The sequence below is a fragment of the Ranitomeya variabilis genome, chromosome 4, assembly GCF_051348905.1.
Source record: "Ranitomeya variabilis isolate aRanVar5 chromosome 4, aRanVar5.hap1, whole genome shotgun sequence".
NCBI lineage: Eukaryota > Metazoa > Chordata > Amphibia > Anura > Dendrobatidae > Ranitomeya > Ranitomeya variabilis.
In genome coordinates this window covers 462,724,142-462,746,544 of record NC_135235.1, presented here as the reverse complement: position 1 = coordinate 462,746,544, position 22,403 = coordinate 462,724,142, and the positions used below count along the sequence as shown (strand labels likewise).

General features: G+C 46.3%; 1 protein-coding gene across 1 annotated transcript in view; it reads right to left on the bottom strand.

Moving 5' to 3' along the window:
* LOC143765232 (lysosomal protective protein-like) overlaps positions 1 to 22,403 on the bottom strand; it is a 96,913-nt gene that overhangs the window by 19,803 nt on the left and 54,707 nt on the right. The window contains exons 9-14 of the mRNA XM_077251687.1: positions 17,534 to 17,625; positions 13,200 to 13,272; positions 12,885 to 13,033; positions 9,996 to 10,071; positions 2,146 to 2,235; positions 1,932 to 2,033 (exon numbers count right to left, since the gene is read on the bottom strand). Coding sequence (XP_077107802.1) covers positions 1,932 to 2,033; positions 2,146 to 2,235; positions 9,996 to 10,071; positions 12,885 to 13,033; positions 13,200 to 13,272; positions 17,534 to 17,625 — 582 coding nt within the window. The remainder of the gene's footprint in view (positions 1 to 1,931; positions 2,034 to 2,145; positions 2,236 to 9,995; positions 10,072 to 12,884; positions 13,034 to 13,199; positions 13,273 to 17,533; positions 17,626 to 22,403) is intronic.

Sequence of the window (22,403 nt, the reverse complement as noted above, 5' to 3'; positions counted from 1 at the left end):
TGCATCTGTCTAATCTGTTCCTGACCAATTACCAAGAGGCCTCCAGTATATAGTGCAGCTCCACCCAGTGTTCTGGGCCTGTGCAATGTGTTTGCTCAGTTAGTGTCTAGCTGCTGAGTTTGCCAGGCCTTGCTCTATGTTACTCCCTCGCTGGAGGCTCTACTCTGTATTCTTGCCTTGTTCTTGTTGTCCGCCCTCCAGGAGGCAGAATATCCTGGTCCCTGTGTCTTTGTCCTTGTGTCTTGTTCCATTGCCTTGACTGTACTTAGTCTTATCTCCGTCTCCTTGTCTGTGGCTTCCTTCCCTGCTGTGTCTTTCCTTGTGTTCTCAGTCTGCTTATGCTCTGCACTCTTGCAGCTCTGCCTGCTCTATACCTTTGTGGCTTTTTCCTCTGATCCGCACTCCTGCGGTTCTGCTCCGTTCATCTCTGCTCCGCTCCCGTTGCAGTAAGAATCTCTTTCTGCAGCTCCTCTCTGCATTCCTTGCGGTTCTGCTCCATTCATCTCTACTCCGCTCCCGTTGCAGTAAGAATCTCTTTCTGCAGCTCCTCTCCGCATTCCTTGCGGTTCTGCTCTGTTCATCTCTGCTCTGCTCCTGTTGCTGTAAGAATCTCTTGCTGCAGCTCTTCTCCACATTCCTTGTGGTTCTGCTCTGCTTTGCTTTGCTATCTCTTGCTGCTCTACCGCTCCTATCCGCAGCCTTGCGGTTCTCTTCCAGTGTGAACAGGTCCCAACCTGTTCCTTCCATATTTCATATCTGTTCCTGCACCTCCTGTGTGAACAGGTCCCAACCTGTTTCTCCATACTACATATCCGTTCCTGCACCTCCAGTGTGAACAGGTCCCTACCTGTTCCTTCATACACCACATCAACCTGTCCTGTGTTCTCTGCCGTGCCTCCCTATCCAGTGTTTCTGCCAGCCCGGTGTTCTCTGCCGTGTCTCTGCCAGCCCTGTGTCTCAGCCGTGCCAGCCTACTGTGTCTCAGCCGTGCTCTTCTGCCAGTCCTGCCTGATGCCCGCACCAATCCTGGTGTCCCTGTCTCTCAAGTGGGATCAGCAGCCACAGCCAGACACCACCCTGGAGTAGCACCTGGCAGCTGCCTGCTGCACAAGCCTGACCTCACCATCAGAGGCTCCAGTGAAAACCCAGGCAGCTGTCATAGTCACGCCCCTTCCAGGGTAGTCTGGTTTGTGGCACAGTGGGGCCACAAACCCTCCGAGCTCACGCCTACCAGTCAGGGTGTGAGCATGACACACGGTCAGACACAGACAATTATTAAAATTAACTTTTGTTCGTGAGAAAACCCCTTTAATGTGACCGGCTTCCTCTGCCCGTAGAAACGTCGTGCATCTGCCGCTGGGATCAGCCGAATGATTCACTGCACCTGCGCGGAATTCGCGCAGTAAATCAGACCACCGCCATCTTTGTGCAGACAGATAGCGGCAGTCACATTAAAAATGCACAAGCGCTCCTGTACAAAGATGGCAGCATTCAGTAAATCATTCAGCTGATCCTGGCGGCGTGTTCGCGATGGTGTTCCGCTGGTGGTAGCGCGCAAGAGGCTGCGTACGGCGTTTACAGTGTGTGTGTGTGTGGAGCGTACGGTATATACAGTGTGTGTGGTGCATACGGTATATACAGTGTGTGTTTGTGTTTGTCTGTGGTGCGTACGGTGTATACAGTGTGTGTGTGGTGTGATGGTGTTCCACTGGTGGTACCGCGCAAGAGGCTGGTACCACCAGCAGTTTCTATATTGAGACACCCATCACTTGGGTGTCCCAATATGGAAGCCGGTGAACTTCCACCGCTTGGAATTCTGGGATCCAGACACATCTGGATGGAACAGGATGTGAAGACATTACAAGGTAAGTATATATTAACATTATTTTCTAACAAATAAAAGACCAAATGGAAATAAGACAAGTTTATACCTTTACAGTTAAAAGGGTAAGGTTGGCATATTGTTTTGTGTAACCAGCGATCTGTGATTGCTTTCCATCTTTGTACATCCAAGGATGGTATGTTTTCTCTACCTATAGAAGATCATTAGATAAAAAGTGAACATTGGTGTGTAACGAGTACATATCAGAACTTTACTGAGCGACAGAAATAGATCTCCGAGATTTATTACATAAGTCTTCTTACCTCTAGGTCAAGGTCATGCACAAACCACTCAATACCCAGAAAGTTGCACGCCATGTCTGCGTCTCCACTATACACCAGGATGCGGTACTTCTGCAGCAAAGGATTAACAACAACCAGTAGCAATTTTGAGGTTTATATGTGAAAAGCATTGAAAATGTGTGTGAACTTGTAGTAATTATTCAATCTCACACAAAAGAATAGATTCCTTCTCTTCTGTTACTATTTGTTTCACCATTTCCAGCTAAAACTATCAAAATTGATCCCTCTTAGTGCATGTTGTCCAATATTAATGCTGCTTTAAAGGGAACCTGTCACCCACCCCTGGCTTTTTTAACTAAAAGAGCCATCTTGTGCAGCACTAATGCTGCATTCTGTCAAGGTGGCTCTTTTATTTGGGGTCCCGTCCAACGCTGCAATATTCGTTTTTTAATTTGCCTGCCATACCTGTAGTCTGTCCGGGGGGGCATGTCTTTTCCCCCCGGACACAAACGCCTCCCAGCCATCGCTCAGCCCCTCCGCGCGCCGGGCGCCACCTCCTGTGCCTTCATTAACGTCCTCGGCAATTGCGCTGTAAGGTCCCATCATGTGATGTGAGTCGAAGGGCAGCGCAAACTGCGCATGCCCAAAAAAGGAACACCTCCATAAATTATAACAAAGGTCTCCAACTAAAAAACTGTTTAATTACCGTATATACTCGAGTAAAAGCCGAGATTTTCAGCCCAAATTTTTGGGCTGAAATTGCCCCTCTCGGCTTATACTCGAGTCATGATCGGCGGTGGGGTCGGCGGGTGAGGGGGAGAGAGGACTGTCGCATACTCACCTAGTCCTGGCGCTCCCCCTGCCCGTCCCACGGTCTTCGGTGCCGCAGCTCGTCCCCTGTTCAGCGGTCACGTGGGACCGCTCATTAAAGTTATGAATATGGACTCCACTCCCATAGGGGCGGAGCCGCATATTCATTCCTCTAATGACGGTAACGGTGACCGCTGACAGAGGAAGAGCTGCGGCACCCGGAGACCAGCTGTCCGGGATAAGGAGCCAGGGACGCCGGGAGCAGGTAAGTATGTCATAGTTACCTGTCCGCGTTCCACACGCCGGGCGCCGCTCTGTCTTCCCATCCTCTTGCTCTGACTGTTCAGGTCAGAGGGCGCGATGACGTATTAGTGTGCGCGCCGCCCTCTGCCTGAACAGTCAGTGTGGAGAGACGCCGAGACGGGACGCTGAGGAGCTGCGGGCAGCAAGAGAGGTGAGCAGGGCCGGACTGGCCATAGGGCACTTCTGGCAAATGCCAGAAGGGCCGGTGCCAGTGGTGGGCCGCTCAATCCGCCGCCCCCGCCGTCGCATTCAACTATACCGGCGTATAGACGCCGGTACAGTTGAATGCAATGATGGAGGAGAGAGCGTCTACAGACGCTCCTCTCCCATCATTCCCCGCTCTGCCTCTGACACTGCGGGTGCGCGATGATGTCATATCATCGCGCACCTGCTGTGTCCCGGGCAGACTGCAGCTGCTGAGACAGGAGCAGGAACCAGGAAGCAACGCTGGGCACGAGGAGAGGTGAGGAGAGTTTTTTTTTTTCTGGACTGTGGGGCCATTCTCGGAGGTGAGGGGAGGAAGAGAAGAGATGTGGGCTGTATATAGTTCTCTGTGGGCTGTGCTCTGTGCTGTATATAGTTCTCTGTGGGCTGTGCTCTGTGCTGTATACTACTGTGGGCTGTATATAGTACTCTGTGGGCTGTGCTCTGTGCTGTATACTACTGTGGGCTGTATATAGCTCTCTGTTGGCTGTGCTCTGTGCTGTATACTACTGTGGGCTGTATATAGTTCTCTGTGGGCTGTGCTCTGTGCTGTATACTACTGTGGGCTGTATATAGCTCTCTGTGGGCTGTGCTCTGTGCTGTATACTACTGTGTGCTATATATAGTTCTCTGGGCTGTGCTCTGTGCTGTATACTACTGTGTGCTATATATAGTTCTCTGTGGGCTGTGCTCTGTGCTGTATACTACTGTGGGCTGTATATAGTTCTCTGTGGGCTGTGCTCTGTGCTGTATACTACTGTGGGCTGTATATAGCTCTCTGTGGGCTGTGCTCTGTGCTGTATACTACTGTGGGCTGTATATAGTTATCTGTGGGCTGTGCTCTGTGCTGTATACTACTGTGTGCTCTGTGCTATATATAGTTCTCTGTGGGCTGTGCTCTGTGCTGTATACTGCTGTGGGCTGTATATAGCTCTCTGTGGGCTGTGCTCTGTGCTGTATACTACTGTGGGCTGTATATAGTACTCTGTGGGCTGTGCTCTGTGCTGTATACCACTGTGGGCTGTATATAGTTCTCTGTGGGCTGTGCTCTGTGCTGTATACTACTGTGGGCTGTATATAGTTCTCTGTGGGCTGTGCTCTGTGCTGTATACTGCTGTGGGCTGTATATAGCTCTCTGTGGGCTGTGCTCTGTGCTGTATACTACTGTGTGCTCTGTGCTATATATAGTTCTCTGTGGGCTGTGCTCTGTGCTGTATACTGCTGTGGGCTGTATATAGTTCTCTGTGGGCTGTGCTCTGTGCTGTATACTGCTGTGGGCTGTATATAGTTCTCTGTGGGCTGTGCTCTGTGCTGTATACTGCTGTGGGCTGTATATAGCTCTCTGTGGGCTGTGCTCTGTGCTGTATACTACTGTGTGCTCTGTGCTATATATAGCTCTCTGTGGGCTGTGCTCTGTGCTGTATACTACTGTGGGCTGTATATAGTTCTCTGTGGGCTGTGCTCTGTGCTGTATACTGCTGTGGGCTGTATATAGTACTCTGTGGGCTGTGCTCTGTGCTGTATGCTACTGTGGGCTGTATATAGTTCTCTGTGGGCTGTGCTCTGTGCTGTATATAGTTCTCTGTGGGCTGTGCTCTGTGCTGTATACTACTGTGGGCTGTATATAGTTCTCTGTGGGCTGTGCTCTGTGCTGTATACTACTGTGTGCTGTATATAGTTCTCTGTGGGCTGTGCTGTATATAGTACTCTGTGGGCTGTGCTGTATATAGTACTCTGGGCTGTGCTGTATATAGTACTCTGTGGGCTGTGCTGTATATAGTACTCTGTGGGCTGTGCTGTATATAGTACTCTGTGGGCTGTGCTGTATATAGTACTCTGTGGGCTGTGCTGTATATAGTACTCTCTGGGCTGTGCTGTATATAGTACTCTCTGGGCTGTGCTGTATATAGTACTCTCTGGGCTGTGCTTTATATAGTACTCTGGGCTGTGCTGTATATAGTACTCTAGGCTGTGCTTTATATAGTACTCTCTGTGGGCTGTGCTGTATATATTACTTTGTGGGCTGTGCTGTATATAGTACTCTGTGGGCTGTGCTGTATATAGTACTCTGTGGGCTGTGCTGTATATAGTTCTCTGTGGGCTGTGCTGTATATAGTACTCTCTGGGCTGTGCTGTATATAGTACTCTCTGGGCTGTGCTGTATATAGTACTCTCTGGGCTGTGCTGTATATAGTACTCTGGGCTGTGCTGTATATAGTACTCTGGGCTGTGCTGTATATAGTTCTCTGTGGGCTGTGCTGTATATAGTACTCTGTGGGCTGTGCTGTATATAGTACTCTGTGGGCTGTGCTGTATATAGTACTCTGTGGGCTGTGCTGTATATAGTACTCTGTGGGCTGTGCTGTATATATTACTCTGTGGGCTGTGCTGTATATAGTGCTCTGTGGGCTGTGCTGTATATAGTGCTCTGTGGGCTGTGCTGTATATAGTACGCTGTGGGCTGTGCTGTATATATTGCTCTGTGGGCTGTGCTGTATATAGTACTCTGGGCTGTGCTTTATATAGTTCTCTGTGGGCTGTGCTGTATATAGTTCTCTGTGGGCTGTGCTGTATATAGTTCTCTGTGGGCTGTGCTATATATATTACTTTGTGGGCTGTGCTGTATATATTACTTTGTGGGCTGTGCTGTATATATTACTCTGTGGGCTGTGCTGTATACTACTGTGTGGACTGTGCTGTATACTTCTACGTGGGCTGTGCTGTATACTACTGTGTGGTCTGTGCTGTATACTACTGTGTGGTCTGTGCTGAATACTGCTGTGTGGGCTGTGTTATCTACTACGCGAGTTGTGCTATAGTATGCAGGCTGTGCTGTATACTATGCGGTTTGTGCTATATAATATGCGGGCTTTGCTATATACTATGGGGAGTATATTATATTCTATGGGGGAGGCCATGTTATGTACTATGTGGCTGTGTTATATACTATTGTGGGGGTATATTATATTCTATGGGGGAGGCTGCGTTATATACTATGGGGGGCTGCATTATATTCTATGGGGGGCTACATTATATATTATGGGGAGGTGGGCTGTATTATATTCTATGGGGGTTACATACTCTGGGGTGGCTGCATTATACTCTGTGGGGTGGCTGCATTATACTCTGGGGTGGCTGCATTATACTCTGGGGTGGCTGCATTATACTCTGGGGTGGCTGCATTATACTATATGTGGGCTGCATTATACTGTATCGAGGACTATGGGGAATACGTTATACTATATGAAGAACTATGGGGTGCATTATACTATGGGAAGTGAATTGTACTACATGGATGACTGTGGCGGTGCATTATACTATATGGAGCACTATGAGGATTGTATTATGCTATATGGAGGACTATGAGGATTGTATTATGCTATATGGAGGACTATGAGGAGTGTATTATACTATGTGGAGGACTGAGCAGTGTATTTTAATATATGGAGGACTATAGGGAGTGTATTATACTATATGGAGGACTATGGAGCACATTATAATATATGGAGGACTATGGGGTGTATTTTACTAAACAAGTAAAATGCTGCATATTCGGATTGTTTTTGCTGGAACAAAAAGCCTTGTTGTCAGCAGCACATTGCCAGTGTAAACTGTAGATGTGCTGCTGAAAACATGATACTGTATGGTGATCTATTAGTGATCGTTCTGTCTCATCATTATTCCTCAGCTGGTGGAAAGAGGCCGGGAAACAAGCGTTGAACAACTTCAGTATTGTCGATCAAACTCGTTTAGCGGCCTGAACTCAGCGCACGTAAATACAACAGAAAGGCTTCTGTGTGATGTGCAATATGTTAGCATTTGGGGACCCATTTTAAACTTTGCCTAGGGCCCCACTTTGCCTAAAACCGGCCCTGCCTACAAGTGTACAAAGATATTATACAGTCACCATGTGACAAGTGGGCCTGTGTAACTTCAAATGCCAGGGCTGAATTTTAGTCCCAGTCCGGCCCTGGAGGTGAGTATGTCATTTTTTTTTTTATTGCAGCAGCAGCAGCATTATATATTGCACAGATTTATAAGGAGCATCTATGGGGCCATACTGAACGGTGCAGAGCATTATATATGGCACAGCTTTCTATGGAGCATCTATGGGGCCATACTGAACGGTGCAGAGCATTATATATGGCACAGCTTTATGTGGAGCATCTATGGGACCATAATGAACGGTGCAGAGCATTCTATATGGCACAGCTTTATAAGGAGCATCTATTGGGCCATAATGAATGGTGATTATATATGGCACAGCTTTCTATGGAGCATCTATGGGGCCATAATGAACGGTGCAGAGCATTATATATGGCACAGTTTTGTATGGAGCATCTATGGGGCCATAATGAATGGTGCAGAGCATTATATATGGCACAGCTTTCTATGGAGCATCTATGGAACCATAATGAACGGTGCAGAGCATTATATATGGCACAGCTTTATGTGGAGCATCTATGGGACCATAATGAACGGTGCAGAGCTTTATATATGGCACAGCTTTATATGGAGCATCTATGGGGCCATAATGAACGGTATGGAGCATCTATTTTTATTTTTGAAATTCACCGGTAGCTGCTGCATTTTCCACCCTAGGCTTATACTCGAGTCAATAAGTTTTCCCAGTTTTTGTGGCAAAATTAGGGGGGTCGGCTTATACTCGGGTCGGCTTATACTCGAGTATATACGGTATTTTCATATAATTTCCATGTACTTTGGTGTTTTGATAACGGAAAAAAATAGAAAAAAATCCTAAACGTCAGGACTTGCCACAAACCTATAGGTTCTTGTACAAACTCTGGTGTGAATTATCTGCAGACAGCTTATTTTTTTCCCCATTAACATCAATAGGAACAAATTTGAAGGAAGGTGTGTTCATCAGACCAGACATTAGAAGGCTTATAGCTGATAAACAGTTTGTCAATCCCATGACAGATCCTCAAAAAGAAGGGTTCATTGCATTTAAATAGGTCGTAGAGAAATTTTTAGGCAATAAAAAAGATCCGAACTACAAAAATCTCATCAGACGAATGCTGAAAGCATTTCAAGCTTTAGGTTGTCTGATAAGTTTGAAAGTGCATTTCCTCCATTCCCACCCTGACTACTTTCCTGAAAATTTGAGAGCTGTGAGTGAAGAGCAAGGTGAACAATTCCACTAGGACATTAAAGGGCACCTGTCACCTCGTTTTTTCAGTATGAGATAAAAATACTGTTAAATAGGGCCTGAGCTGTGCATTACAACAGAGTATTTTGTGGACCCCGATTCCCCACCTATGCTGCCAAAATACGTTACCAAAGTAGCCGTTTTCGCCTGTCAATCAGGCTGGTCTGGTCAAAAGGGCGTGGTGTCTTCCCCCAGATCTTGCTTAGTTTTCCGTTGGTGGCGTAGTGGTGTGCGCATGTCCAAGGTCCCAAATCCTGCACAGGGGAGTGAAAAGAGCGCGATTTGCGATATTTCATTGGTAATCGGTGGGGGCGGCCATCTTCCTTTGGCCGCGTGTGCGCAGAAGCGGCGCTCTGCTGGCCGCGGCTTCAGGAAAATGGCCGCGGGATGCCGCACGTGCGCAGATGGAGGTCGCGGCGGCCATTTTCCTGAAGCAGAGATGTGAACTCTGCTTCAGGAAAATGGCCGCCGCGATCTCCATCTGCACACGCGCGGCATCCCGCGGCCATTTTCCTGAAGCCGCGGCGAGCAGAGCGCCGCTTCTGCGCACGCGCGGCCAAAGGAAGATGGCCGCCCCCACCGATCACCAATGAAATATCGCAAATCGCGCTCTTTTCACTCCCCTGTGCAGTGGATTCGGGACCTTGGACATGCGCACACCACTATGCCACCAACGGAAAACTAAGCAAGATCTGGGGGAAGACACCACGCCCTTTTGACCAGACCAGCCTGATTGACAGGTGAAAACGGCTACTTTGGTAACGTATTTTGGCAGCATAGGTGGGGAATCGGGGTCCACAAAATACACTGTTGTAATGCACAGCTCAGGCCCTATTTAACAGTATTTTTATATCATACTGAAAAAACGAGGTGACAGGTGCCCTTTAAAGAGATGGAAAGAAGATACCAGGGAAGATGGAGCATTACAATGATGGCAGACTACTGTTGGATGCTTCAGAGAGACATTCCAGATGCTATTCACAAGTGTCACAAGGAGCCTCACAGGGAAAAAAAATAGATTTTAGTGAGCTTATTTCAGTTCAAAAATGATTTTCATGAAAAATTTGTAATAAAAAAATAATTTTATAAGTCTATTTTCATTTATTTTGCGGTATTGCCTTCTTTAAGATACCTAAATTGTCAGGAAACGTGATGTCCTATGACAAAATGGAGGTCATTTTCGGATTCCGCACTCCAAAAAACATAAACATTACATGGAATAACCAAAACAGCTCTTGAAATTTTATTTTTTGCAGACCTGTGTAATGGGTACATGTTGTATCCGTGACAAAGATGGATATAACAAGTACGTGTAACATAGATATGTAAAAGAGGCCTTAGATGCAGTGCTTTACTATTAACAGCTTGCAAGTATTTTGATTACCTTTTTATTCAGAAGTTGAAGGTATTGGTCACGTGAACTTATAATTTCTGTCTCAAAGTTGCGAAACACTTCATCGCTGTGAACAGACAGATATGGATTAAATATAGGCATTATAACACAACCTTGTTAACTTTTTCTGGACAACTTACCCAATAATCAGGGCTAGCAAACATTTTTGTATGGAGAGAGTAGAAAAACGTGATGGATGATAAAGATTGTATGCAATATAAGTCTATGGCTCAGAAGAGTGGGATCAGTAGCATTATGAATTGTTAAATTCTGATACTTAGAAACATAATAGTAATGTCACAACTCTGTTGTTGAGTGTCTAGGAACCAGGGGCTCCTTTCCCTGTCCCTAACGTTACGGGCGCCCTAGCTCACCCTGTTCGGTTGTTGGTTAAGACCTGTTCTGATGGTGAAGACGCCGGGGCCACGCACCTTGCCTTAGCTCCTGAATCCGCCCTCCGTCTGTACCCTTCCCCAATCCAGGAAAGAGGGGAATAGTATTGTACCGTAATACACTAATGAAAAAGTCATACAAATATGCACACATAAACAACAGAGGTAAACACCGTGAGTGGAGGATGAATTTAACCAAAGTAGGAGAAGAAAAGTAATTATCACACACTCAAAACCTAGCAACAGTCACAGATAAATCCGCCAACTGCCTTCTCCAATTACCACAAATAACCTCCACTCATGCAGCAAAAGCTTTCTCTGACAATGAGTGCTAGCCAGGACCCAGTTTATATAGGAGATGGGAGTGGCTAACAGTGCACAGCTGAGAGCCTTAAAGCTACAGGAGCTCTCAACTGAGTAGATGAACCCCTGCACTGCTAAAATAAACTTTCACCGTTTAGTATGAAGGTGAAGTGCTTCTAATCAGTGCAGGAGTAGGAGAAATCAGATGCTGCGGTCTTCTGGCTCCTTTCTGTCATGGTAAACCCATGACAAATCAGTAAATGTTAGCCGGCTTACTAAAATTACAGACATGTATCTAATTTGCACATCAGAAACAAATTGCCTAATTATTTGGAGTGCTCAGAAATATGCAGACAGTTGGCAACTCTCCATATGCAAGCAAACAACAATAATGCAGCTCTATGAACTTGTGAATGGGTCTTAAAGTGCAATGAAAATTGTCAGCAGTGAATGCATTCAAGAAATACTAGTCCAGCACTATTAATCTCTTAGTGATAAATCCTTAACAGTTATTAAACTGCATGCACTTTGACAAGTGACACATCCCTGAATTCTGTGATTAAGCCTCTACCCACTGCTATCTTCAGATTACATAGCAAAAACCTGCTGCCACATTCAAGTTAATGTATTGCATTCCAACATATACAGCCTCCCGTCTACCACTTCAGTCAGTGACTCAGCAGCTGTTATGTCTGTCAGTAAGATCAAACACCCTCTCCCAACTGCATATGTAGGCATAAATTAAATGAAAGCTAAATTCATCTTCACCTTTGCATCTTCTATCTGTTGCTGCATTCCTGACGATACCGCAATTTAGTTCATAATGAAATGAGGCATTAAAAAGGATCTTTCACCAAATATTTCATGCTGAAGTGGACACACAATGTAATAGTGGCTGCAAAGCAGAATAATTTGTTTTTGTTATTGTTTTATTTTGTCTCTCCAAAGCGGAGATATTAAAGCACCCCTCCAGCTTTTTTTTATTTCAGCACTAGAGTGGTGCTACTAATCTAAGTTCCCTGACCCCAGTATTATTATTAAAAGCTGCCATCTTTTGCTCTTCCCGACGCTGCTCTGGTCCCGTGCCACCATCTTGTGACTGCAACTTCTGACGGAGCAGAAGTCAGTGGTAATAATCACAAACTCTCACTGTACGTCTATGATATTTCTAGATCTCATAGACTTACATTTAGTTGTGACTTTTGACTCGCCCAGCAAACACTGGAGTAATCTGGCAGGTCACAAACTGTAGAAAATGACTGGAGAAGCGCCAAAACAGATGAAGATTGTGGCTGGTAAGAGTGATACTAGGTGCAGGGAATAAAGATTAACGGCACCACTATAGCGGTAAAATAAGAAAAAAAATATGCTGGAGTTGTTCTTTAATAATTCAATTATTTGGCCAATAATCTGTTAATTTTAGTTAAGTCAAAGGTGTTATCAGAAAGTAGACAAATTTCCCTGGGGGCATGTACTTCTTCCTATATGATGCTTGCTGACCAATCATAGGCAGCCAGTAACCCTCATAGCGAAGAAGAACACACCCACACCATAGTTTATAGCAAGTTTCTCAGTGTGTGAGGAGGTGTAATTATATAGCCCCTAATTTCCTGGTCTATCCTCCTGCAGGAGCCAGTGTGGGGGGAGGAGCAGTGCAGCTGTGCTTGATATTTCCTTTTTTCCTGGATGAAAACCTCTTCCAGAGTGCTCTGGACCTCAGACTTGGCTGAAGGTTCACCTTCTTACAAGACAATGACCCTAAGCACACAGCTAAAATAACAAAGGAGTGGCTTCAGAACAACTCTGTGACCATTCTTGACTGGCCCAGCCAGAGCCCTGACCTAAACCTAATTGAGCATCTCTGGAGAAACCTCAAAATGGCTGTCCACCAACGTTCACCATCCAACCTGACGGAACTGGAGAGGATCTGCAAGGAAGAATGACAGAGGATCCCCAAATCCAGGTGTGAAAAACTTGTTTTCACAAATAAACGCAAGTCATATCAAAGAAATGTTACCACTATCATGAAGTATAATATGTCACGAAAAAATATTCTCAGAATCACCGGGATCCATTGAAGCGTTAGAGTTATTACCTCATAAAGGGACAGTGGTCAGAATTGTAAAAATTGGCCTGGTCAATAACGTGCAAACCACCCTCGGGGGTAAAGGGGTTAAAGATTTACCTGCAGATCTCCCACCGCGGTAGTTCATTCGGGATGTGTAATGCTGACCGCACCTTTGGGTTGTTCATGTAGGTTGAGAGGTCTGTATTATTCACACAGGGAACACCCAATGATATTGGCTTGTTTAATTGAGATATAGCTCTCAATTTCTGTTGAATGATAAAGGACAATTTATAAATTTAAATCAAATATAACATCTACTGAAAATAGTTTTTTATACAAGGTCGTGAGCAGGTGTATCAGTCATGGACATGTCTTAGCTACTATTATCGGTTTACCTGTTGAGTGCTTAGCATATTGTCTTCATTTACGTACCTGACTGAATTGGGCATGATGTTCAATAGACATTGTACCAGGGTGATAAGCCTTAATATGGTCCCCGTAGTCCCTGCAGACAGAAAATGTATAATTTTCTTTTAACAAAGACATCTGTTTTTGGACTCCTGCTTAAAGAGAACTTGCTGTAATACTGTTTAAATTGATACTTTTGATGAAGAAATCTGCTTTGTGGTTCTTTAATCACCGTTTGAAATTTTCTGCTAATCAGATTTCAGTGCACGAGGGCAGGATTGTACACTGGGTCTTCTCTGCCTTGTCTGTGGTTCCATGTACTTATAATGTCCCACATTCTGGCCACTTTGATGAACCTGCACCATGTTCCCCACCTGACGTCACAATTACATCAGAAGGATCACATAGTACGGTCTCCCCATTTGCACCAATGTGATGTTCCGCACCTCCTTGGGACACCTAAGGACAGTTTGGTACAGTTTTACATAGACGCCCCAGTCCATACAGGCCCAGGGAGACAAGGGGAGTGAGAGGATGTGGCCCACGCAGTCACTGACATGGCAACACACTCGCCCTTAACCCTGAAAGGCTGAGAGGCCACTTTCACTAGCATCAGTGAAACAGCACCTGGTCAGCCCAGTAGGACTGCCACCAGTTCCTCGTTAGATATAAGGCTGGTCGGTTAAAGGGATTATATCGGGTCAGAAACCAGCCCCAGTAACATGGAAAGTTAAGTCGAGAAATGGACGTGTGGATTCGTGGATCGAGGTAAAGGAGCAGCCGAAGGTTAAATTATATATTTAATTGCCTTAAGGGCACACTATACAATACACCATATACACAATGGCTATACATATACAATGGTCAGATATGCAAATACAATAGTGGTAGTACAAAGAATGCAGAATATAAGAGTCAGTTACCAGTCAGATGAAAGGTCTGGCTTGTGGGAGAGGGACTGCCACATGGGAGGCTTGTGGTCACCTCTGTTCCTTGCCTTCTTCCCACATGGTATGTAGTCATGACTTCCCCAGAGAAAACGCAATAGGCTTTGCTTTACATAAGCATTTAACCCCTTTGGGTCACTCCTCTCTTGCCCCCTGTGCTAAACCTAAATCCCTTCCACTTGCCTTTAGCCACTAAAAACTACAAAACCTAGGTGGGTCATAACTTTTTAATGGACAGTCCTATGGAGGCGGTTTAGGCGTCATCGAATCCGGCCTAGCCCCTGCTACACGTTGAGACCAATCACAGCTTTGCTCCCTGGCTCCTACTAGTCATTCTATGTATCTCCCCACCCAGGAGTGCTAGAATGAATCGAGGCCCTGGAAGGCATTTGGCACATACACCAGAGATCTCGAAAATGTAACCTATGTATGGCTAGGACATATGAAAAGTCTATATTCTCATTATGAAAACCTAGCTGTCTGAAAAAGCAGTTAAACCGCATGGTACCAGGAGATAAGGAGCTAGTTACTAGCTAGCTGGTGGGGGTGTGAATTTATTTTTTGAAGCTAAAGGTACCTTCACACGAAACGATATCGCTAGCGATCCGTGACGTTGCAGCGTCCTGGCTAGCGATATCGTTTCGTTTGACACGCAGCAGCGATCAGGATCCTGCTGTGATGTCGCTGGTCGCTGAATAAAGTCCAGAACTTTATTTGGTCGTCCGATCGCCGTGTATCGTTGTGTTTGAAAGCAAACGCAACGATACCAGCGATATTTTACACTGGTAACCAGGGTAAACATCGGGTTGCTAAGCGCAGGGCCGCGCTTAGTAACCCGATGTTTACCCTGGTTACCAGCGTAAAAGTAAAAAAAACAAACAGTACATGCTCACCTGCGCGTCCCCCAGCCTCTACTTCCTGACACTGACTGAGCTCCGGCCCTAAAGTGAAAGTGAAAGCACAGCGGTGACGTCACCGCTCTGCTGTTAGGGCCGGAGCTCAGTCAGTGTCAGGAAGCGGACGCTGGGGGACGCGCAGGTGAGCATGTAATGTTTGTTTTTTTTACTTTTACGCTGGTAACCAGGGTAAACATCGGGTTACTAAGCGCGGCCCTGCGCTTAGCAACCCGATGTTTACCCTGGTTACCTGGGGACCTCGGCATCGTTGGTCGCTGGAGACCTGTCTGTGTGACAGCTCTCCAGCGATCAAACAGCGACGCTGCAGCGATCGGCATCGTTGTCGCTATCGCTGCAGCGTCACTTCGTGTGAAGGTACCTTAAGAAGGCTGTTTTCCCCCCCTGCTGAGCCAATTGTCCTGTTATAGCTGCACAAAGGAAGGGGGTTTAATAATCCCATGTCAATTAGGATACAAATGATCGTCATGAAATTCTATCTATAATATTATTCACAGCCACACTTATTATGTTCCCTATTCTGGCCCTTCAAACTTGTAATGTCCCCCATTCTGGCCTCCATAAACTTGTAGTATTCCCCATCCTGGCCCACATACACTTACAAAGTTTCCCAGTTTGGACTCCATGAACTTATACTATCCCTCATTGTGGCCCCCATACATTTAATAATGTCCCCATTCTAGTCCTCATACTTTTATAATGTATTCCATTCTGGCCCCCATAGACTTTTAATGTCTCCCATTCTGGTCCCCATTTTCTTATAATATCCCTCAGTCTGCTCCCCATACACTTTTATTGCCCTATTTGGGCCCCATATACTTATAATGTTCCCCATTCTGGCTCCTATACACTTGCAAATGTTCCCCATTCTGGCCCCGATAAACTTGTAATGTTCCCGATTCTGACCCCCATACACTTGTAATGTTCCTCATTCTGGACCCCATACACTTGTAATGTGTCCCATTTTGGTCCCTATATATAATTATAATGCTCCATAACACTTACATTTTCCATATTCTGGTCCTATATACACTATTAATTCCCTCATTCTGAACCCATATATTTATAATGTCCACTTTCTGGCATACTTTCTCATACACTTATAATACTGCAATTCTGGCCCCATATACTTATAATGCTCCTATTCTGACATCTAAACACTTATAATGTTCCCCGATCTGGCCTCGTACGCTTATGTGGGGGCCGGAATCGAGGATGTTACAAGTATATGTGGTCCAGAATGGGGACATTATACTTGTAATGTCCCCTGTTGTCGTTCTGTTTACATAGAAAATAAATAAAAACAGCTATACTTCTCACCTGTCATCGCTCCCAGGACGAGCGGCTACTTCTTCATCTGACATACGGTGTGAAACTAAGTAATGTCATTGCTTCGCCTATGATGACCCGACATCAGCTGCCTGACTCTGATAGGTCGACGGTGTGTAAAGCTATCGTAATTCAGGGAGCCATTGGCTATCTGTACCTTAATAGAGTTCAACTGGATGTGTGTCCAAAAATGCACATCCAGCTGAACATTCAACTTGTGTCAGCAGGCCCCAGTTGCATCCTCTATGGACCGCTGGTCTCTGCCAATATAATATTTTACAACATCACTACAATCTGAAAAGATTATTATAGAAGGTTTGCCCTTTAAGTATACCACCACCTTAGGGTACCGTCACACAGTACCATTTTAATCGCTACGACGGCACGATCCGTGACGTCGCAGCGATCGTATGATTATCGCTCCAGCGTCGTAGACTGCGGTCACACGTTGCAATCACGGCGCTGGAGCGATGCCGAAGTCCCCGGTAATTAGGGTAAACATCGGGTAACTAAGCGCAGGGCCGCGCTTAGTAACCCGATGTTTACCGTGGTTACCAGCGTAAACGTAAAAAAAACAAACAGTACATACTTACATTCCGGTGTCTGTCCCCGGCGTTCTGCTTCTCTCCACTGTGTAAGCGCCATAGCCGGAAAGCACAGCGGTGACGTCAGACGTCACCGCTGTGCTCGCTTTCCGGCTGGCAGACGCTCACACAGTGCAGAGAAGCTGAGACGCCGGGGACAGACACCGGAATGTGAGTATGTACTGTTTGGGTTTTTTTTACGTTTACGCTGGTAACCACGGTAAACATCGGGTTACTAAGCGCGGCCCTGCGCTTAGTTACCCGATGTTTACCCTGGTTACAAGCGAACACATCGCTGGATCGCTGTCACACACAACGATCCAGCGATGTCAGCGGGTGATCAAGCGACGAAAGAAAGTTCCATACGATCTGCTACGACGTACGATTCTCAGCAGGATCCCTGATCGCTGCTGCGTGTCAGACACTGCGATATCGTAACGATATCGCTAGAACGTCACGAATCGTACCGTCGTAGCGATCAAAATGGTACTGTGTGACAGTACCCTTAGAGTGGTCTGTAAGATAGCAAGTGTAAACATTATAAATATACACAGAACAGATATACATAGATATGATCTAGGTACCTTATCTCACCAGGCTGTCCCTCCAAACATGGCTGATAAAGATTATACATATTCAGCTTGGAGTTGTGTATCTTGGAGAAGGCAAATCTAATCTAGAAAGAGAATTGTCACCATTACTGTAATGAAAGTTGTAGATTTCATTATCGCTGACATAGAGGCGTTATGTCAGGTGACACTTTAGTGATCAGACATCTGTGTTCACATTTGTGCAATATGTTATGTGTTAGCAGTGTGAGCAGGTTGTGGGATGCAGTAACGGACAGGAGGCAGAGCAAGGGTTAAAATTAATTTTACTGTAACAGGGGTATACTCCACACAGGGAGACAGAAAAGTATAAGCAGGTGATAGTAGCACAATCGGTGTGCTGGGGGAAGCAATAAGGGCAAAAGGATATAACTAGTGATGAGCGAATATACTTGAGATTTCTCGAGCATGCTCGGGGGTCCTCCAAGTATTTTTTAGTGCTCGAAGTTTTAGTTTTTCTTGCCGCAGCTGAATGATTTACATCTGTTAGCCAGCATAAGTACATGTGGGGATTCCCTAGCAACCAGGCAACCCCCATATGTACTTATGCTGGATAACAGATGCAAATCATTCAGCTGCGGCGCTAAAAACTAAAACTCCGAGCACTAAAAAATACTCGGAGGACCCCCGAGCATGCTCGAGAAATCTCGAGTAATGAGTATATTTGCTCATCACTAGATATAACAACTGTTCATTAAGAGTAAACTTATTAGTCTGACAGCTTCCTGCGTGCAGATTCCTTGATGTACACGGTGATGCAGACATGGTCAGCACATGGGGGGTCCGGTGTAGACCTGCAGGCGTTGACGATCTGGTTCCTGGCGGTGAAGAAGAGTTTTCGACGTCTTGTGCGGGGTCCTGTGCCGCCGAAAGAAGAGTAGACTCCCACACTGCAGGGGCTTGACAAACCTCGGCAGTAGTATGCAGTTGAGTAAGGGTTAAGTTCTCTGTAAGTCACCCGGTATCTCTTAGGCGGCATGCACGCATTATTCTCTGAACCGTGGCGTTGAGTACCTTGAGCAGAAGGAGCCAACGGGTGAAATACAGTTCTCCGGTCACAGTAGACATTCTACTAGTCCATGAACGACTTTTTGCCAAATAAATTGATCCTGATTATATCTGTTGGGGGGTATCCCGGCTGTGGCACGCTCGGAGTGCATCAAGTCAGAAGGAGTAGTCAAATCAGGTTGGGTAGTCGAGTCAGTCTGAATAGACGAGGGTGGGGATGTGCCCATTTCTAACAGGACTATCACTTCAGGAACCTCAGGAGCTTCAGGAACCTGTTCCTCTTCCAGATTTACAGGTGATAGCTCAGGCAACTCTTCGTCTTCACAATCAGCAACAGACAGAGGGGACATTTCAGGGGCGCTTTCCTCCTCTTCAATTTGGTTGGGATCTCTCGACAAACAGGGACCCAGCATGTTCCAGTGGACAATTCAAGTGGGGTATTTTCTTCCCCCTCAGGTTGAATTTCATAGACAGGCCCTTCCAAGCGGATTCTCCGCTTTACCCGATATGGGGTCTTTTCACACTGGTACTCCAGTTTGTCCTTTGGATGCTTATATCGGACAAGCACTCTGTCTCTTGCCTGGAGAGCTGTCCCTCGCAGAGGAGCTATCTCCAGATGCTCAAGTTCCTGGAACCTGGTCTGCACCAAGTGATGCAGTGTCTGCATACGATCACGATGTTCTTCGAACCAGGTGGACACCCTGGTCCGTGGGTAGTCCTCCTCTGGATCCAACTCCAGCTCGGTGATCTCTTTTCCCGGCCAACCGAACAATAGGAAATATGGCGTGCACACAGTGGTGCGGTGCACTTGGTTGTTATATACCTGTCACCTGGAGACTAGGTGAGCGAGAGCTATTAACCCGGGCCCCTGCAATTTCCCTCAGACTAGGGAAATCCTGACTGACCCTCTACCTGGAGTTTACACTGATGGTGTGCATGTCCAGGCCTCGAACCTCACCCTGTCTCCTGTTTCAACCCTAGGCTGAAACCTCCGCCCACCACCCAGTGTTGGTAATACACCAATACCCACAGTTAGCACAGACAAGGATAAAGGAAAATATACACCAAGCCGCAGTCACTCAGGAATACACTATAAATGTGCAGGGTAAAATAAATACAAATATAGGAAGGAGTAAATAAGACAAAGGAAAATACACCACCAGCAACGAATCTCCAACAACCAGCTCTCCACTCCAGACCGAGATAACAACGCACAAGACAGAAGCTACAGTATAATCGGCGATGCCCAATGATCAGGAGAACTATTTAAAGGCAATGGGCATGGCCCAGATTCCAATCCGAGGATCAGGTAAATTAACCCCGGAACAGCTAGATAGAATCTAGCCGACGCCAATGAGCAAATAGTGGTCAAAAGCGGAATTACCGCTGTCTGTCGAACGACCTGGTCTGAACAGCATCTGACATGACAATACCCAAACCAACTCAGCTACAAATTCAGGCCACTGGGCCTTCCAGTCTTCCTCTAGTGTCCTTAACATCTGGATAAGAGTCCGATTGAACCGTTCAAAGGCTCCATTCCCCTGAGGGTGATATGGCGGCATCCGAGATTTTTCAATCTGGTACAAGCGGTGCAGTTCTTCCATCACTCTCCCGAGGAAACAGGCACCTTGATCGGAGTGGATTCTCTTCGGGCAGCCGTACACTTGAATGAATTTCTTGCAGATGTGCTGCAGACTCGGCAGTTTGGTCAGGTGTTGGAGTCACAACGGCGAACTTAGTGAAGTGTAAGGATTTCCAACTTTCCTTGTGCCTGTTCTCCCTGATCCAAGATGGAGTCTTTGATCTTGCCCAGTCTTGGAACTTCCTGTCTGTCCTGATTATTTAAGTCCGGGTCATGTGTCCTCCAGTGCCTAAGTATTTTGTGCTTCTGGCTCCTGAGCTTCTGCCTGTGGTCTGGTGAGTGCCCTGCTTCTGCTGCTGCTCACTACTCGGTGGTCTGCCTCGCCTCTTTCAGCTGCCTCTCACCTCTGGAACTGCTGTGACTGGCAGCACACCAGTGGTTTGTTTGCAAAACATTTCTCAGTGTTGTGCCTCTTTGCACAACCACACCAGGTGAGCAAGATTCAAGTTGTGCTTTTCTCACCAAGAGGGTTTTACTCATCTACTATGCTTAGTTAGCGCTCTCCCTCTTTTACCCTCATCCTCTTTCTCAGGACTTCATTCTCAACGCACCACCTGCGTATTATTAAACTTCCACAAACAAGTACTGTGCGTACGTTTTGCTGGACTTCCTTTTTTAAGTACTGTGTGCATTCCCACTACACTTCTGCTGGATTCCCATGACTAAGTACTGACCTACTGGACTTCCTTGTTAAGTGTCTTGTTTGCTCCCTCGTCATATCCTTGCTGGACTGGTTCACATTAGCCATCGCGTCTCACTATTCAGTGTGCTGTGTTTTACTATATTGAGCTGAGCATCTAGTTACAACTGCAGGAATATCTATGTAGTTCTGTTTGCTTTCCTGTTTACCATATTGTGCTGATCACGTCATTACAATTGCAGGAATATCTATGTTAGTTCTGTTTGCATTTCTGTTTTGTTTAAATACATCATTTACTGCAGCTTTGCTCTCAAACTGGTATTATCCCATGCTATCAGATTCCTTAGTACCTACATAATTGTTACATGAAGTGCTCCATCCTTACCAATGTTCGTATCCCTGGTGGGCCAGACCTATCGTAAGATAATCTATCATCAATACTTGCAGAGGAGCGGACATCACGATGGTCTGTGTAGGAGCTCTTTGCCCCAGAGGCTTAGCTAGTTCGCAGCTTCTACATTGTCGACAGGCCTCTTCCACCACGGCTTTTAGGCGAGGATGGTAAACTAGCTTTTGTAGCCACTAATAGGTCTTCTCTTTACCAAAGTGAGCTCCTATTTCGTGTGCTTCCTTAGCTATCTTGGGCAACAGCGTCTCGGGAAAAATCACCTGCCAGGTGACACACCCAGTTCCCGTTGCAACTGAATCTTTGGGTATAATAGCCTGTTTTTCAATTGGACTCTTTCCCACTGCCGTAGGATTTGCAGAGCCCCTGAGGACAGTGCATCTCTCTCTCCCTGACTGGGCAGTTGTTTCAGAGTCACCCACTATCTTATTTGAACAACCTCCCCATCCTCCTGTTGTATCCGGATCCACTCATCCCGGGACTGCCCGAGTATGCCTTCCCGAGTCACTGCCTGTACCTGGTCCTGCGTAGCTGCCAACATCCTGTCAGAATCCCGGAACTCAGGGACCTCTTGTGCCTCCAACTTTTCGTCACGGTTGGGCCCAGGTTTTCCATGTGTCACTCTGGATAGGGCGTCGGCTGAGTATTCTCGGCTCCCCTCTTGTAGGTGATCTTATATCAAAACTTTGATCATCCGAGCCACCCAGCGCTGCTCCATACCGGCTGGCCCTATCCGGATCTCAACTCCTTCCAGAAGGGTACAAGCTTGGATGGGCAGGGTAAGCACGGTCTGTCCTGGAGGTAAATCAGGTTGGCTGTGGCTGGGACAATCACTTTTCCCAACATCTTCCCGTCACAAGAAGTCTCTTGAGCTTGGGCCATAGGGATGAGCTGTTGGAACACTCTCCATCGAGGAGTGTGAGGACTCCACTGTTTTAGGAACACATCTGAGGACTCATTGATGAGAAGGCTTCCGAACTCCTTCAATATATTCATCCCTAAAGTGACAGCATGTCTGTTACCGGTGTCTCCGGCAGTTAGCACCACTCCTTTTCGGACCAGATCTTTACCACAGATGATGATTTGCATCCAGACCACCCCTGTGCCCGGGAAGGGTAGGTGATTGGCAGCCGTCAACTTTATCACCGGA